Source organism: Salminus brasiliensis, chromosome 2, assembly GCF_030463535.1.
Source record: "Salminus brasiliensis chromosome 2, fSalBra1.hap2, whole genome shotgun sequence".
Classification (NCBI taxonomy): Eukaryota; Metazoa; Chordata; class Actinopteri; order Characiformes; family Bryconidae; genus Salminus; species Salminus brasiliensis.
This window is the reverse complement of record NC_132879.1, coordinates 43,415,927-43,433,603: the sequence shown is the minus strand read 5'-3', so window position 1 is coordinate 43,433,603 and position 17,677 is coordinate 43,415,927. Positions and strand designations below refer to the sequence as shown.

Sequence of the window (17,677 nt, the reverse complement as noted above, 5' to 3'; positions counted from 1 at the left end):
AGGAGCAAATCTGAGATCATATTGCTCAGGTGTCTTGCCTGAGGACTCTTATTGGGGTAGCATGGCATGTTTACCCAGCAGGTTAGATGCTGCAAAACTGATGGCGCTTCACAGTACAGTTGGATAATGCTTCAAAACCTACAGTAAAAGCAAAATCTATTTATATTCTGTTAGTTTGTCCAGTTACTTTTGAGCCAGTAAAAATGAAGGGACCCCTTGAAAGGTGCTGTAAGTCTACATTTCATCATTTTCATCTTGATAGTGTTATTTCAAATCCCTTGAGATAATATGAAAATGCAAAATTACAAAAAATTTGCACTGTCCAAACACCTATGGACTTGACTGTATGTGGTGGCCATAGGCGCCTTATATTCCAGTGGCTAAAGTATGTGATGTATGCTCTTTTCCTATCACTGCTTGTTCTAATGAAAACTCAGCAAACTGTTACAGACATGGGAGGTTCCAAAGCGAGTCAAGAAAAATATTTTGATTAAAAGATATGGCACACTACAGCAGCTATGAATGCAAATTTATTTGAATGGACTCCACAAACAGTCAGGCATTCTCTCCAAGTACAGCAGTTTAAAATTCATGTATTTTACATTGCATTAAATACTGAGGGTTCATTTAACAAGACAGAGTGAAAAGAAAGAAATCAAAACTGTACAGTTCAGCTATTTTACACAGACAGGTTCTCAGAAGTAGTCCCTTTTCCAGGCCGGTATGTCTTGAAAAAACAATCCGTTATCCTCTCCTGAAATTGAATTACATGGGAAAGAGCAAGAGAGAATTAGGTTTGCTTTGCAAATCGATGTGCATCGCATCACACTGAATGAGCATCAGAGTGTGATCTGCAGTGTGCTGCGCTTTCAGAAAATGAGGCTTAACTTTGTGGAGAAATGGACCTTAAGATAGCGGTAACAAAAACACAATAGCAATAATAGTAATAATAATAATATTAATAATAACAACAATAAATGAATGAAATACATTTATATCAGATTGATGTTTTGACAATGTTTTTTTTATATTACTTGACAGATATTTATAAAAGTGCTTCTTTCAAATTTTTCACAGACCAATTGAAAATGACTTCTTTTAATGAATTTTAATGAATTATTTTTCATTACATTGACTTTCATTAAATGTTAGGAAGTGTTTTTTATCTACTGTAAAGAAACTGTTACAGAGACATAATGTTTTTGCATGACAGCGACGATATGCTTGTGATCTAACTATGCTAATCAGGGTAGATGTAGTCCAAGTTTTTACATTTTGTAAATGCTTATGCATCAGCATGAGCAGATATGTACATGAAAACTGTCAGAAATCAGGCTCGACCCACAAATCCCATATCAGGGCACTTTAAAGAACCATTTATTTAACTAAAGCATGTTGAGGGGAATGATGGATGCAAACAACAAAAACAAGCTTGCATTTCTATATATAACCAACTCCTCAGTAGTTCCTTGTGTGCCTTGCCCCAAACTCCTCCAACAAAACTGTTTTTCCTGGAGGATGTCAAAAAACATCCCTTTGCAACACACTCGAAATGTAATCCTGACAATAACTAATAAACATGAGAAAATATACTAATAGTAACTACTAGCAACTACTAGTACTGATAGTACCCACCATCCTCTTTGACCTGCTGGAGGAAGTTAAGGAGGACTGTGGCAGCCTTGGACACACTCAGATTTTCTGTGTTTTGACTCCGTGTTTCTGAGAAGGAACAGAGAGACAGCTTTCCAAAGACAGACACAAGACAGACAGAAAGTTCACTGCAGAAGCAAAGCAAAAGAAAAAGCAAACCTGTAGCTGTACCTAAGTGGAGAGAGTCGTAAACGTCGCCCTCGTTCCTGTCCTCTGACACGAAGCGGCGGCCCTCTATAAAAACACAAGACATTCACAGACCTGTTCATTGTGTTCAGATGACTGGATTTGGAAAACTATTAAAACGTGCTGTACAACACTCAATACAAGTCTCCAGATACAAGAAGTTCAGCAGTTACATACGTGTGCCTTTAAGGTACAGCATTGCTTGAGGGGTCCAGTTCCTACGCTGGAAAGCAGCCTGAAATGGAGAAGACAAGGTTTCAGCAGAGGAACGGTCTAGTGGTCGCCTTTTAGAAAGTGTTTGGATAAGTTTCAGTGTGATCACTGCTGTAGTGTCCCGTTACCTTGGGCGCACTGCACGCGTAGGAGACAAAGGTAGCCAGCAAAAGGAGCGCTAGCGCGTAAGCCGTGAGAGCCTTTAGACCCTGGTAAGAAAAAGCCAGGAAAGAGGGGATAGGTCAGTATTCAGAATGGAAAGGGCGTCTCCAGCTAGTCATTTGTTTAGGTAGTGGCAGGGAAAGCGCCGGAGTTTGTCCCAAAAAGCTTGTAAGTGACTGGCGTCTCTGTGCGTAATGACGCAGCCGGTGGTGAACCGCGCGTAAAAACCACGTTAGACTGGAAACAAGCTAGACTGCATACAGCTGATGAGGAAAATGATAGCTCCTGCGAACTTTAATGAGTATGAAACTGCAGTTAACGCCCTTTTATAATAAAAAAAAATTAATTATAATAAAAAATACACCAGCTAGCTAGACTTTTTACTGCGCAAAACTGATGGATTTCTCCTGAAATGTGTATGATACTGCTGTAAGAAAAAAAGCCCCTTGTCTTACTTTCATAGCTCCTGCCGTCCTCTTCAGATGAGCGCTTCTTAATGCAGAGGTGAGAGAAGTTGTGGAGAGAGATCACCTCGGCTATTTATAAACAGCAGGGTGGAGGAATCCCGTCTCAGGCGACGTAGAGAGTTTAATGAGCGTGGTCTACGGCAATAGGTCAGGGTGAATTGATTAATACGCGGGGGATGGGCTCCAGAACCAAACGTATTAACCCCTCCATTTGGAGGAAAATTAAGTGAACCTCTTGGACGTCAGCAGTGTTGGCTCCATGGAACCTTTCCAACATCCAGCGCGGTGCTGATAGTTAACACCACGCACGGCCTGTAAAATATGACCGTGTTTACGCAGTGCGCAGCGAAGCGTCTCAGATAGTCGTTTTTATGAATGAACGTCTGCCAAGTTCTCGGTGTAGGGCTGAATGGTCTCCCCACTGAGAGGAAACAAACGACCCTGCCCTGGACAATGTATTGATGAGCTCTTGACCCGTGCTTATTAATGACCCTATAGGATTTCCTCTTTCATTTTTTTAATCATCACAATCGATATAAATAATTGCAGTGCGTTGAATATTGTTCTGCTTTGGAATTATGAGCCATTTGAAGAATGAGTTGGGGATATCAGTCAGTTATGGGTGCTGTGTTTAATTTGGTTAGTGTCGATTATTAACATATCAAATGGGGTCATTTCAAAGTCACAGGGGAGAGCAAGGCCTTTTGTATTTTTTTACAAATAGTATTAGTAATTAGTATTAAAAGTCTGGAAATATAGGTCTTGTTTCCAGCACCTGCTGTTTGTTAAGAGTGCAGAGTGTGGGCAAACGGTTAATCTCTACACTGAAAGGCTAGCTGATGACTGTTTCTCTGGTGAGGCTTAATTGTAACACTATGTTAAAACTATCCCGGCTCTGTGGTGAACGTACAGTATTTCCCACATTCTGCTAAACGATTTCCTACAAATGCCCCTTTCAATACATGTCACTGTACAGTTTATTCATTCATGGCATTCTTTGACTATTTGACTGGTCTATAAAACTCTACTTAGACTTTTAGCCCCTTATTTATGTGAGCAACTTCAACCAGAATAAGCTACATATAACACCAGGTTTATATTTATATTAAATGTATATATTTATATCAAACCTAACCCCCCTAAACTCCCTAAATCCCTAAATACTGTTGTTCGCTAATCATAATTTCCTTATTATACCACTTTCATTTCTCTATCAAAAAAACAAAACAAAAATGTATCTCCACAATGGCACAATGAGTAGGGAAAAAAAACTTTCAATGGAAGTCAGTGTAAAAATATTTTAATCCAAGTCATTTTAGAGCATTTCTATTGGTCCATTCATCTTGAATTCTTCACTCAATGTACGAACCAGCTACAGGGTTTAAACGATGGAGAAAACTACAAACAGACAAAAATGGAGATACATATTTTTTAGTGGACAGCAGCCACATATATTTTCCCTTTCCCCCGTTTTCTTAACAAGTATCTGTTGGAGCTTGCCAGGCCATTATTGTTAAGAAGACTATGTTCCTAATAACCTGCCTGTTAAATAAAAAAAAAAATAATAATATCAATAAATAAAAGTTTCAGATTCTTTTAAAAGATTATTCATTTATTTACATTTATTCAGAACCTATGCCACCCATGTGAAAAACTAATTGCCTGCCTATACCTGGTTGGCCGTAATAACTGCAGTCAAATTTGTGTCTTTGAGTCTTTCACATCCCTTTTTTTGCAAGATTGTTGTAATTCATCTGCATTCCTTGTTTAAGGTCTTGCCTCAGCATCTCAATGGGATGTGGTGTTTACTTAACACCAGATGTAACAGAATCCATATCTATAAGGTTCCACCTTTGACTCATCAGTTCACAGAACATAATTCCAAAAGTCTTGGGGGTCATTTTGATGTTTTTTTGGCAAATGTGAGACAAGCCTTTGTGTTCTTTTTAGTCAGAAATGATTTGCACCCTGGATGCTGTTTTCACCCAGTTCTTTCTCATTGTGGAAATTCTAATTGACCTTAACTGAGGCGAGTGAGGCCTGCAGTTCTTTAAATGTTTGTCTGGGTTCTTTTGTGACCTCCAGGATGGGTTGTTGATGCGGCCTTGGTGAACTTTTGGTATGCAGGCCTCTCTGGCTCTCACTTTGGTTCGCTGGAGTCCCAGAGCCTTAGCAAGGGCTTTTTGACTCTTTCCAGACCTTCAGATTTTAGGGACATAAGCAGATTTAAGAACATGGCATATGTGCTGCATTTTGAGACCTTCTAGTCTGTTCCACATTGCCAGACAGGTTCTACTTAAGTGATGGATTCGATTAAACAGCTCTGGCAGTAATCATGCTTGGGTGTGGCTAGTAAAACTGAACTCAACTGGCAACTGAATTTGGTTAACTGGTTGATTTAGTAGATAAGGGGACAGTTACCTTTTCAAATGGATGATATAAGTTTTGAATAAATCTTAATCTTGAGGAAATAGAATGATCATTTAAAGCCTGAATTATTGTCCTATAAAAATGGTTAGTTTAGTTGGATAATAGTTGGATGATCTGAAACATTTAAGAAAAGTAAGTAACATGCAACGATAGAAGAATTTGGGAAGAAGATAATACTGTACTGTACTCTGTACATTAGCCCTGCTAGTGCTCATGCTGATAGTCTGGTGACAGTATATTTAATACTTTAAATTAATATAAAATGTTACATTTATTGATAAAAATACATTTTAATACACACAAAGTGTAAATGAGTCCAGGAGCTACACAAACTTTCTTTCTTTCTTTCTTTAACCCAGGAAATAGCAGCGATTCCACAGAACAGTGGAAACAATTTATATAGCAATTATAAAGGAATTTCTGGTGTCTATGTCATACTGTGCAAAAGACACCTAAAGCATTGCTTAAAAACCATGCATCCCTGCGGTAAGTGTATTGTAAAAACATCAGAGTCATAGAGAATTAGAATTAATACAAACATATATCAGTTTAATACAAACTAACAAGAATGTTTGTTTTGGAGAAAAGTAATTAAGGTCATTTGAGCTAGTTAAGACAACAGATTTGGTTCCAGATTTAGTGATGCTTCCATCACATCATTTGGAAAACTGGAGACACCAAAAAAAGTTAGTTTTATATTAATTATAATAGTCATTTGTACATTAGGGATAATATTAGAGTAATAGCTTTTTAATTACTGTAACATTACTCAAATCATACTGCATAATGTCTCACCGGCATCTTACAGACATACAGTGGCATGGTCACGAGCACCCCTGGTCAAAATGAGCCCTGTTAGTGCTGTGTACTGATCAAGTTCATTGATCACAATGAGCAAAAGGCATGTTTGAAGAATATAGGGTGCAGGATTTCATAAAAGAACACCTGTCCAACCTGTAAGCCTGGGGGAGGATCAATTATGCTTTGGGTTTGTGTTGCAGCCAGTGGCACAGGGAACATTTCACCGCTTGAGGGAATCTTCCAAGAGTACTTAGGTGGAGTGTAGTGGCGAGTATTATGGTCTCCATGCTGACTTTTGTATAAGGTAGAATCTAAGCTTAGAGGTATCTTTTGGGTCCTAGCTGATACAAACTAGATAAGGATATTTACTGAGTAAACAGTGAAGCTTCTGCTAGTGCTCATGCTGAGCTGTTTGAAAGCCAGTGTTGCATTTCCCCCACTAGGAGGGATGTAATTTGAGCTAGTTAGTCTGCTAAATGCCTTAAATGTAAATGTGAAATGAGGGAAGGATGTTTTCAACTAACTATCTGCAAAGTTGGTAAGCAATCATCACACTCTCCGGATGTGTTTATCCTTGACAGCTTTGGTTCAATTAAAACGAACCCAGGTGCAATAGCTTAACAAGTGCATGCAGCCACAGTAACATTAAAATTCACGCTCGTTCACGCAGGACCTGGGAAAACATCTGCCTTTTCAGACCTCAAGTTGCAGCCTTCTGTCTTACGTGCATCATACGTGCATCCTTTCTCCCTTTTGGTTCGATTGTTAATATGCAAGTATTACCTCAAAGCAAACTAGGACTAAAATGTAACAATTTTTCCTTTTCTTGCTTGATCTGGACCAAGGGAACCGAACTACAAGTATAAACACATCCTGAGGACATGGAAAAGGGCAGTAATGATCCTAAATATCTCAGAACCCTCAATCCACTAGGAGCAAAATCCGTGGAAAGACCTCAAAAGAGCAACGCATGCAAGATGGCCCGAGAATGTCACAGAACTAGAAGGAAATTCCCAAAACAAAGACTGAAAGACTCTTAGTTGGCTACAAAAAGCACTTACCAAAAGAGGATATTACTAAGTACTGACCAAAATTCTCATTTGTTGACATTTTTAAAACGAGTAGATTAAAAAAAAAAAAAAAAAGCTAGGTCATCAACATGCTTAATAATCCACAGTAACATATTTTGACCAGGGGTGCACAAAGTTTTGCATGCCACTGTATAACAACCTTTGTACAATGTCATGTTGTATTTTCCAAAAGCGTATGTACTGTCACTTATAATATGAACAAAACATTTTAATTGAGGAAGGTGTCCAAACTTTTGCATATGATGGTCTATATTCAAGTGGTTATTGCAGCCTCTCCCAATTTCCCAGAGGTTCAGAAGAAGGTAACTGTTAATTAATTCAACACAATTAAAGACACAGGAATCCATTTTTTCCCTTATATTTTTAATCGGTATGTACAAAGTGTTGTGCAGTTGAACCATTACTCAATAGCAGCTCAACTTATAAAAAGAACTCTTTTTTTTCATTTTAAAGTATTGACTAACCAGCTCAATCTGAGACATGGCCGGTACCTGCCACATCTGGAGCACAGTGCCGGAGCACAGCAAAAACAAGCCATTCATGACAAGGAGATGCAACTCACTTCACTTTGCAAACAGGACCATCAACATAACCTTTGAATCCAGGCTCTGCTTCAAAAATCAGTCAAGAGCATTGACCATGTCGGTTCATGTACGTTTGACAGGATGTCCCACAGAGCATTCCCCTCCTTTGAAATGAAGAAGGTACATTGAGCTTAAAGCGATGTCAGACCTTGTGATGCTGCTTCGCAAGTTGCCTCGTCCAGCAGTTCTCCATACACAACTCATTTGGCCTTGTATTTGGGATGGGGGGGGGATAAGCACACAAATTGATATTTCCCTTTAACTGAAACATTATCCATATGGAACACTTCCATAACATGATGTTAAAAGGAGACTTTGTCCGTTTTTTGGAGTTATAGCTATTTTAGAAGATCCAGCATAAATAGAAGATAAGACAGGTGCAGTTTCCATTATACCATGTTGTTGCTCTCTCCCACTTTGTCCACATACTGAAAAACAGAAAAAGGAAACAATATTTAGCATCTGATTAGTCTCAGTCTGTGAGAAGGTAAGGTGGTAAATTAGAACATGTAAAGAAACTTGACACCAGTCTCACCTAAAACCACTCACAATTTCTTTAAAACATCTCCATTTTACTGAACCAGCATACATGTGCCTTGACTCGTAATGTACTGAGTAGGGTTGGGCGGTATAATGGTACTACTTTATGCCATGGTATTCATGAATCAACTGTTGACTGTATCTCCAAATGAGAATGTTATCTCAAAATGTGGGTGTGTCGGATTTCTGTTGTGTGTCTGTCTAGTTCACCGCCATAAGCTTATTCCCCCATGCATTTAGGAGGGAGGGGGTTATAGGAGCTCAGCTTCTAGAGGGTTGTGGGTTCAAAAAGAACTCAGTACCCAGGGTTAGCCAGCTGTCACTGTTGGACCCTTGAGCAAGGCCCTTCACCCTCTCTGCTCCCCGGGAGCCGCAGCGATGGCTGCCCACCACTCCGTACACGTGTGCTCACTGTCACTTTGTGTGTTTGATTACTCTAGTGTGTATATGTGTGTTCACTGCATGGATGGGTTAAAGGTGGAGACCAAATTCCATCAGTGTCCAATACAAATGTCTTGGTCAAATGTCTTGTCCAATTGGTGATGTTACACTCTGAAAACAGGTGTAAAAAAAAGCTCACGGTATGTACAAGTTAAGAGACATCCTGAGGTCTGTTTAAAGGGAGATCAAGCATGGCCCAGTCTGAAAACAGTCAAAAACACTCCTAAGACCATTCACTCGACTTGAACGCTCTCGGATATGAGGCTTTATCCCTTGAATGTGTGTGACTTGAGCATCAGTTAGCTGTTTAGCTGCTAGTTAACTTATGTCTATGTAGTCTATGTAGCTGGCTGCGAGTCTAACCACAGCAAAACCTCCCTCAGTCTCATTTCACCTTTCTGTCACTCTAACACTAGTCCTACCATCCCCTTATAATCCTGTACTGTATAAAGCAGTGAAACTTTGAGACAATATGAAAAAGTGGATACCGCCCAACCCTAGTGCTGAGTGACTCAATGTGCTGCCCATTGTCAGATGCACTGAACACATAATAATAATAATCATCATCATATACCGTCACATATAAACAGAGCAGTTGTAGTCTTTCATACAGATTAGGTTCATGCTCACATGCATGCAAGGGGGTGGGGGTGGAAGCAGCACTGACTGACCAAGTTAGCTGATTGTCCTCTGAGCCTTACGAAGGCTTGGGGAAAAAAAAAAAAACAAGACAAATTCAAAGACAGACACATTTAAGAATGTCAGGACATTCTTAAAAAAAGGGTTCTTTAGTGAAGCAGTGGTTATATACTGAACTACGATAACTATCTAACTAGAACTATTTTTATGGCAACCCAGTAAAGAATTATTTTTTGTGTGTTAATGAAATCTGATGGAAGTTGGTGGTCAGTTAGTGTCTGCACTGAGCAAATAATATTAAGAAGAAATTATAATAATTACTTATATTATTATTTATAATACAATGCTTCTCTAATCATAAGCAGTGTCCTTGATGCAGAAACAGCTCCAAAGTCACCAACATCAAAAGCAGAATGTTATTTTAGTGTGTATTTGTTATAATTGTTAAGTTATTGAGGTGTTGGTTAGAAGAAGGCAGTTTGAAGAACACAGGCCGGGCTGTTGACTTCTCTGTGAACTCTAGTCACTGTCTGGATTTGTTTAGTTCCACCAGCAGCTCACCTGACTCACTTTAATGAAGAACTGAGTAAATAAACTAGATGGTGGATGGCAACTAGACATACTGTACTTTCTTAAGGAGAGCTTTGGAAATGGTTAAGTGAACACGCTCACACACCTCCAATCACAATGGATTGTTCTGTTTGTATTTATTCTAATGGCAGTGTTTGGGGATCAAATAAACACACAATGCCTGGATAATTTAAGCTGTACATATCATTTTCTCTCATGCCTGAGAATTTACTTTGAAAAACAGGCCAAAAAAAGGTTCTACTATACTGCTATTAATTCACAGAACCTATTTTGTTACCGTACAGAACCCATTTTTCCAAGAGTGCAAGTGAACCCACTATTATCCAGGCAGCCAATCACCTGGAAAAAGTGGCATGCTTGTTTAAACTCACCCTAAACCTGCTCATAATGAAGGTTGCGTGCAGTTTGAATGAAGTCTGGAATAGCTGTTTAGCATCTTTAAACAGTTAAAATAGTTCAAATCAGATTGACCAATCAGAGCTTGTTGTGGTTGCAGACCAAACAAATGAGCATCCAGATGGTAGCAGCACTGCAACAGCTCATTTTGTTTGGAGCAGAACAGAAAAGCTTATATGACAAGCAACACGTTTATTATGAAAAAAAAATGCAGAGGCTGAAGAAAATATATGGGGGAGCAGAGCTGAAAGGCTTAGGAATGATGTTGAGTACTTTCCAGTGACGTTATGTAGCCGTTTTTGTAAGTTTGCCTAGGTGCGTCCTAGTCTGTTCATGTCCACAAACAACCACAAACTGTAGCTTCTCTCGCTAATGAGCACTCGTGGAGAAGGGAAATTAAAGAGCAGGAGCAGATAGGGAGCAGAGAAAAACAGAGTGGAAAGTTGAGAGCAATGGCATTTTAGCCCCATTCACAGAGCACAGATGGCAAAAATCACATCACATCGGACTTGGTGTAAAGGTGTGAAAAGTCCTTTGTGCAAGAATTGGTATTTCTTGCTCCTGGGCTCCCCCTACAAGTTGGGCAGTGGGATTTGTGCTAAAGGGCACACTCTACACGTGCATTTCTGGACAAGCTGAGAGATTCAGAATGTCACTAAAAAAAATAAAAGAAACGTGTGGACTGACATTGTAGAGTATTATTACAGGATTATACACAAATATGACACCAGGTTACACAGCATTACTCAGTTCTTGTGAGAATTGTCCTGCATGCTTCACCAAAGCAGTGCAGTTAGCAGCGTGACGATCCCAGAAAAGAAGCGATAGAGACGATATACTCCCTTTTACAAGTCAGGGTAGAAATCCCTGCCTAGATGTTATAGGTGTTATATAAAGGTAAACGTGCTACATAATGTTGCGTTAAAGGGCTGATACCCTAAATCTTTTTGCAGTTTATATTTTCTTTGACCTTCACTTACAACATTTTTGCAGCTTTATGTTTTTTAAAAATCATAATCATTTTACATGACCATTTTGCCGACCTCTTTGTTTCTGTTACTGTGACTTTAACATGAATAAAAGGTCTTTTTTTTTGGCTGTACTGTATTGTGCCTCATTTAAAAAGCTGAAACACTTCTAAGACCTGAAGTATGAATGGATGGGTTAAACCATGGTTTGCAGCTTAATTTCCATGTATGAATGAGATCACTACAAACGTCTACAAAGCACACTGTGTAAATGTCATTGCAACTAAAAATGGACTGTGTACACTAAGAGAGTGTTAATGTTATGCCATTTCTAGAATTCTCCAGAATGCATCGCCCCAAATGCTGAGCAGTTACACAGAGCCAGGTAAAGAAGTTGACCATTGAAAACACTCACTAGTGTACCATGCAGTTTACTCACTTACCCCACTGATGAAGGGCAGATTCAACAAGGACCCTAGGATGGGTATCCTTCTGATGAAGCCAATAACCACTGGAAAGAAACCCCTTCAAACAAAGAGAATTGGGTGGACATAAGGATGCGAATGAAGGGGTTTACAAGCAAAACTTCATAATCCAGTCCAACATAACCTCCAGCCAAACCCTTGTTCTGTTTATCTAAATAATAAATCACAGACACCGATGTTCTATGCATTCCACTGCAATTCTCTCTGTTATAATAGATTGATTATAGATCTGAAAGTAGCAAATATAGTTCAAAGAATATGAGCTCCACCTGAATAAAAGGAAAAAGCCATAAAACTCTAGAACCACTCCGACAATCGGCCATCCGATCAGCACTACAAAGACTCCCCCAAGGAAGAAGCTGGTGGCTTTCATCTTGTGCTTCTGGAAAAAGAATCTGAAAGTCCTCTCCAGGCCAATGACGAAAGCTAGGCCCACCACAAACAGGATCTGCAGACAAAAAAAATGAGTGTGGGTAAAACCTTGGAGAAACTGGATGGAATGTGTGGATACATATTTCTGATAGTAAAAATAAAAATATTGTGAGTTACATAAGACACACATAACACTTATCAGACTGTCTCAGAAGCACAGCCTTCAAAGTTAAGAATCTAGTAACTGTATATGAAAGTGCAGTACTACCCATCTAGTACAGACAAATCTGCATTACTTAATAATGTTACAACATTGCAATATAGTACCATACAGTTAAAGCAGAGACCAATAGTGTACCTAACCAATGTATACAAAGAAGAGCTGCATAATATAGCGTTTCAACATCACCATTGCAAAAGAAACATCTGCACTGTTCTAACAGAGGTAGATTATATCAGCCCAATATCATTTATTTTACTCTCTTGGACACACAGAGTGCATTATTTATATTATGACATGTTTGATCATTGGCTTCTTGTGACTTTGGGTAAAATCTGGTGAACATTCCTGTAATTTTTTTACCATCGCAATGTACAACGCATTACAAAATATCGCAATGTCAGTTTAACCATGCATCATGCATCAGTCCTAATACAAAATAAGATTGTTATATCTAATTTTTTAGCTCTCTAAAGTGCTGAGGTGAGCATTATGGAATAGACAGCATGTCCAGCCAGCAGAACCAGAAGACATTACCGTGCGCAGCTCATATTGATTTGTTTTGTGTTTGGCGATGCTGCACCACTGCATAAGGGTCATCATGATCAATTGATTAAAACAGATTAATTATAGAAACCAGATCAGAATTTATATTCTTGTCTGTATGATTATAATACACACTTAAATGATCATAATGCTCTCTCTTACAGTAAGAAACAGGGTGTCTTGATGGACACAACCTTCACACACATTTTTATGGGATTCTAGCATGAAGCAGATATCTGACATTTTACATGTACAACTCTTCTGGAGTTCAGTAAATACATCAAATCAAATGTAGTTTTGAAATATCAGTCAGCTCTAAACATCCACTAAAAAAAGGCAAACTGGTTTAAATATAATATCACGTCCAAATACTGAAAACATACTATTCATAACCTACTGAATAGTAACTATTATTTCCGTCAACAAGGACTAACTATGCCCTCTTTTTTCTGAATCATGCAGTTGATTAGTGTCTTCAAACTTTGAAGTATGAATAGAATATATATAAAAGCAGATTTTTGCTGTAACCTGTCATGATAACGATAAATATCATCATACTGCCCAGTCTTAGTGTGATGCTGTTAACTTTTTTAAGCAATAATCTAATACGTATGAATCCGAGATCATCCTGCATCGCTGATGTTTATACAGCAATGATGTGTGATTGATCAGCTAAGTCCATGTTTATGATTTTGCCTCTTTTAAAGGCAGATGACTCAATTAATCACTAAAATAATCACTAGATGACTCTAGTTCTAGCAAGTGACAGCCTAGATCTTTGAACAGACATTGTGTGAGGTACACATGTGTTTAGCCTAGAGCTGGGCAATACAACAATATTTTATCCCATTGTGATATATTATGTTATAGTGTTACACAATATGCTTTTCTAAGAATATTGAAGATATTGTTATTGCCAAATAAACACTGATTAACTGCAACTTTCCTTACCACCTGTGTAATTAGACTGGTTTAATTAGTTAAGTGCAGCAGATGTGCAGCAGATGTTGAATAAAAAACACTATTCAGTACGGGAGAGTATCTGAATAGTATTTTTTAAGAATCTGTCACTACTGATGTATTTAGTTGTTGATTACATGTATTGTGATAAATATCGTGTATCGTGAAAAAGGTCATTTTAATATTGTGATATTGTATTTTTACCTATTTTTGCCCAGCCCTAGCTTAACCTTCACCTTTTTACTGGGGATGCTTTTGCACTACAGGGCATGAGGCTACAATGGGAGCAGGAATAAAATTGGTAATATATAAATGGAACAAATGGACTGACATACATGCATATTGTATGTATGCCCCAAAGCAACTGAACAGCTGCACATTTCTCAGGAAGGCTAGTGGCAAAAGTGTCACACTGGCTCAGCAGTTTCTACCACCATTCACACTGTTTCAGTAACACATCCACACCCTTTTAGATTAAAAATGCGAAGACACTTACGTTCCCAATAGCGAGGAGTGCTTTGTCGAAAAACAGAATCATTCCGAAGAACAGGAAAAACACCCCGAAACCTGTTAAACCCATCCCAATTTCTGTGGAGTGAAAGGAAGTGAATCATGACCCAGTTGGAAAAATGAAAACTCTCTTCTCAGCTCTCTCTAGTCATATGACCCACACAACAGATCTGTGTTTACTACTCAGATGACACACACTAATCTTCAGAGTGGACACATTTTTTTTATTATAAACTCATCACTCACTCTAGTCTCTAATATGCTTCAGTATACACCAATCAGCCATAACATTACTACCATTTGCCTAATATTAAGTTGGTCCCCTTGTGCCTGACCACTCAAGACCTCTTAAGGCGTCCTGTGGTATCTGGCAACAAAGACATTAGCAGCAGATCCTTTACATCCTGTAAGTTGTGATGTGGGGCCCCATGAGCATCAGTGAGCCTTAGGTTGGCTTTTTTGGACCACTTTTGGTAGGTACTGACCACAGCATGCCAGAAAAACCCCACAATACCCACCAAACATTTTGGAGATGCTCTGCCCACTCACAATCTGGCCCTTGCTAAGGAGGCTTAGATTCGTAGGCTTGCCCATTTCCCCTTCTTTTAACACATCACCTTCAGGAACTGACTGCTCACTTGCTGTCTAATATATGCCACACCTTGACAGATGCCACTGCAGATGTAGACAATCAGGGTTTTTCACCTCACTTGCCAGTTCTGCTAATGTTACGGCTGATCGGTGTATATTCAATTACATTATAATTGCAATGCATTCCCAACAAAACAGCGCAAAGAGATACATATAATGTTAGTCCAAAGGTACCCGGACAACTTTAAGGTGCATCCACTGCTGACTACTCCCAATCCACTGAATTTACACTGCCTGTGTTGTTGAGTGTTGAAGCTCCATGGAGTAGAGCTGGAGTGGACTGTGAATCCAGAACTAGCCAATCATCCAACATCAGATCCTCAACTCACTAATGCTCTTCTGGATACATCTAATCAAATCTGAATAACAATATTCCAGAAGAAGCGTTGGATGAGCTGGTGTCTGTAAACTTTTGGGCAAACATTGCAAGTTCGCTGCACCTTGACTTTATGTCACCTGTCTAGAGAGCCGGAGCTGAAACACAGTGTATAAATTACTACGAGAAGACAACTCATCAAAAATCATTTCAAACTGTGGCCTGACTGCACTGATTAGCAACACACCGGTGCGAGGTCCGCCATAAAGACATATAGCTAAAGGTCCTACTACTAACTAACCTCACAGGAAGAGTTAGTAGCTCTACGGTAGGTTACTGCTATGAGACCGGTCTTAGGAGTTAACTGGCTATGCAACGGTACTGATGCTAATGTTGGTCGTTAGCTTCTGTTTACAGCTGTGACAATAGCTAGCAACACAATGCTACTTCTCGAAATATATATTAAATGTGAGGAAAAAAACATTAGACAAGACATTAGTCTTACTCTGAGAGTCAGTGAGAGATATCATCTTGGAATCGTTACACTTCGCACTCGCTGACAAACTAGAAACCCGTTCTTTACAACTACAGCAGCAGCCACAGCAGCTGTTGCAGGAGCGTCCACGTCTTGCGCTCTGTGCGCATGCGCAGAACACAACTTTTTGACCGGTAAAAGTCCCTTTGGCCGCGTCCGAAAGCGCAGTCTGTCAAACTGACTAGTAGGGTGTAGCAGGAGTGTGTGGTTTTGGACGCAGCCAAAATACAATCTATTTAACAGTAAAAGAGAGCAGGGTTTACTGAGCTTCTATTGCTCTGTTTGGCTTTTCCAAAGTGAATCTAAATTCCTGCGACTCAAATTGTTCATGAAGTATTAACCATAGCTAGCTGACTACCTGAGCGAAACTAGCTATAGCTAGCTAGATGATTGAGAAGTCTTTTCGCATATCTTCGCAATTTACAAACTGAACATAAACTAGAGCTATTTTTCTTTTCTTTTATTAGATTAAAAATAAATGTTTTATGTGTGCACAAATAAGCAGTCATCCAGCGTTAGTTTTTCCATATCGTCGACATAATTCAGTGATTGAGATGGAAACAAATTAAGAAAGGTTTTGATGTAAAATGCACGTTGAGTATGATAAAATAATTGTAAATCTGGAGAAAAAAAGTAATAAAAAAAAAAGGAGCATGTTAGTATTTCGTGTAACTTTCTGTGACGGGGTTTTTAGCGGCGTTAAACTTCCCAGGCGTCTGGTTTCATTCACCACCACTGTGAACATTTCTAATTCGGTAGATTCCCACAGAGCCCAGAAGTACTTCTCATTAACCCACTCTGAATGGTTTTGTGGAAATGGGATTTCCTTATTATTGTATTTATCATTATTTATATTTATTTATATATATATATATATATATATTAATTTTTTTTTTTTTAAATAGGTGGAATTTAAGGCCATTACTATTGTAACACTGCCACCTGTTGGTCACTCTCACAACTACAGTATTTTCTTTCACTAAGCAGTTTCACAACATTTCCAGTGTAAACTGCAGGTTTTCAGGACTTAATATGAATGTAATAAAGCTGTAGAGCTTTATATTAGCTGCTATTACACTAACCTTTTTGGTACCATCTTAAAATGGTAAAATGTCATGGTTGCGTTCCTGTGTAAAAAAAAATCCATGAACGCCACAGATTTATTTTAGGAATATCATACAATATAAATGTTCTTATGGCAAATATGAAGCATCATGCAGTTGAGCACAAAGGTTTGGGCACCCCTGATAACGACCTGTATTATTGATGGTCTAAGTATAGATAAGAACACAATCCTGCACTTTAATTTGTTAATGTTTATTCACTAGGTTTAACCTGTTGAGGAACATATATGAAAAATATGTTAAAATTACATAAATAGACAGTTTTCTAAAATGTTTCCTGTAATGGTTTGATCAGTTATGTACAATAAAATCAACAAAATATTTGAAACCAGGTTTACAATTTGTCTCTCATTACTGTTCTCACTAAAGCCAGACTAGATGTAGTCACTTCAGTCACTGTCCTTGACCTTCATTAACAGACTGACATGGTGACATTTCATTGATTTGGAAAGAAATCTATACCCCCTATATATATATTCTTTCCGAATCAATGAAATATATATATATATATATATATATATATATATATATATATATATATATATATATATATGCATGCTGTGTAGATCTATTGCCTTTTAGAGAACACCATTTGTTCCAAAAGTGTATACATTGTTGACATACTCATATTCTGTTTTGTGAGCTGCCAAACATAACAATTATGACAGAAGTGTTTATAAGTTTGTCTAACTAATAAACGCTTTTATGAATTTTCAGTATCAGAGGGTAAAAGATTTTGTCCAATAACAGTCATACAGTCCTCTTTAAAGCCCAGAAACATTGTCAAAGCCATAGT

The 17,677-nt window shown here is 38.4% G+C and overlaps 3 protein-coding genes across 5 annotated transcripts in view; 1 reads left to right on the top strand and 2 right to left on the bottom strand.

The window, feature by feature from the left end:
- The window catches only part of LOC140549330 (aldo-keto reductase family 1 member B1-like), a 160,447-nt gene that overhangs the window by 132,194 nt on the left and 10,576 nt on the right, over window positions 1-17,677 (top strand). The window lies entirely within an intron of this gene.
- On the bottom strand, window positions 696-5,933 carry spx (spexin hormone). The gene is made up of 6 exons (XM_072673450.1): window positions 5,907-5,933; window positions 2,181-2,261; window positions 2,017-2,074; window positions 1,825-1,887; window positions 1,636-1,722; window positions 696-754 (listed from the first exon to the last, which is right to left on the bottom strand). Exons 1-6 carry the CDS (start codon window positions 5,931-5,933, stop codon window positions 696-698), a joined length of 375 nt encoding a protein of 124 aa, XP_072529551.1.
- On the bottom strand, window positions 7,360-15,849 carry golt1ba (golgi transport 1Ba). Of its 3 annotated transcripts, none has more exons than XR_011979050.1 (6): window positions 15,728-15,849; window positions 14,242-14,333; window positions 11,917-12,095; window positions 11,606-11,687; window positions 9,199-9,274; window positions 7,360-8,015 (listed from the first exon to the last, which is right to left on the bottom strand). XR_011979050.1 is itself a non-coding variant. In XM_072673887.1 (6 exons), the coding sequence occupies exons 1-5, from the start codon at window positions 15,750-15,752 to the stop codon at window positions 9,266-9,268; spliced, it is 387 nt and encodes a 128-aa protein (XP_072529988.1). In that variant the 5' UTR covers window positions 15,753-15,849; the 3' UTR covers window positions 7,360-8,015; window positions 9,240-9,265. The 3 variants fall into 3 exon arrangements, 2 of the variants coding, with proteins under 2 accessions (XP_072529988.1, XP_072529987.1); XM_072673887.1 differs by having other exon boundaries at window positions 9,240-9,274; XM_072673886.1 differs by lacking the exon at window positions 9,199-9,274.

Bases quoted from the DNA above. Each gene is read 5' to 3' on its own strand.
- spx (XM_072673450.1), bottom strand. From the start codon at position 5,933: ATGCCACTGTATGTCTGTAAGATGCCG. The intron at 1,723-1,824 runs GTACAGCTACAG...GTTCCTTCTCAG, and splicing joins TTACGACTCTCTCCACTTAG to AAACACGGAGTCAAAACACA. The intron at 755-1,635 runs GTGGGTACTATC...ATTCAATTTCAG, and splicing joins CCAGCAGGTCAAAGAGGATG to GAGAGGATAACGGATTGTTT.
- golt1ba (XM_072673886.1), bottom strand. From the start codon at position 15,752: ATGATATCTCTCACTGACTCTCAGA. The intron at 12,096-14,241 runs GTAAGTGTCTTC...TTTTGTCTGCAG, and splicing joins CACTCCTCGCTATTGGGAAC to ATCCTGTTTGTGGTGGGCCT. The intron at 8,016-11,605 runs GTAAGTGAGTAA...TCTGTTTTTCAG, and splicing joins ATCTGCCCTTCATCAGTGGG to TATGTGGACAAAGTGGGAGA.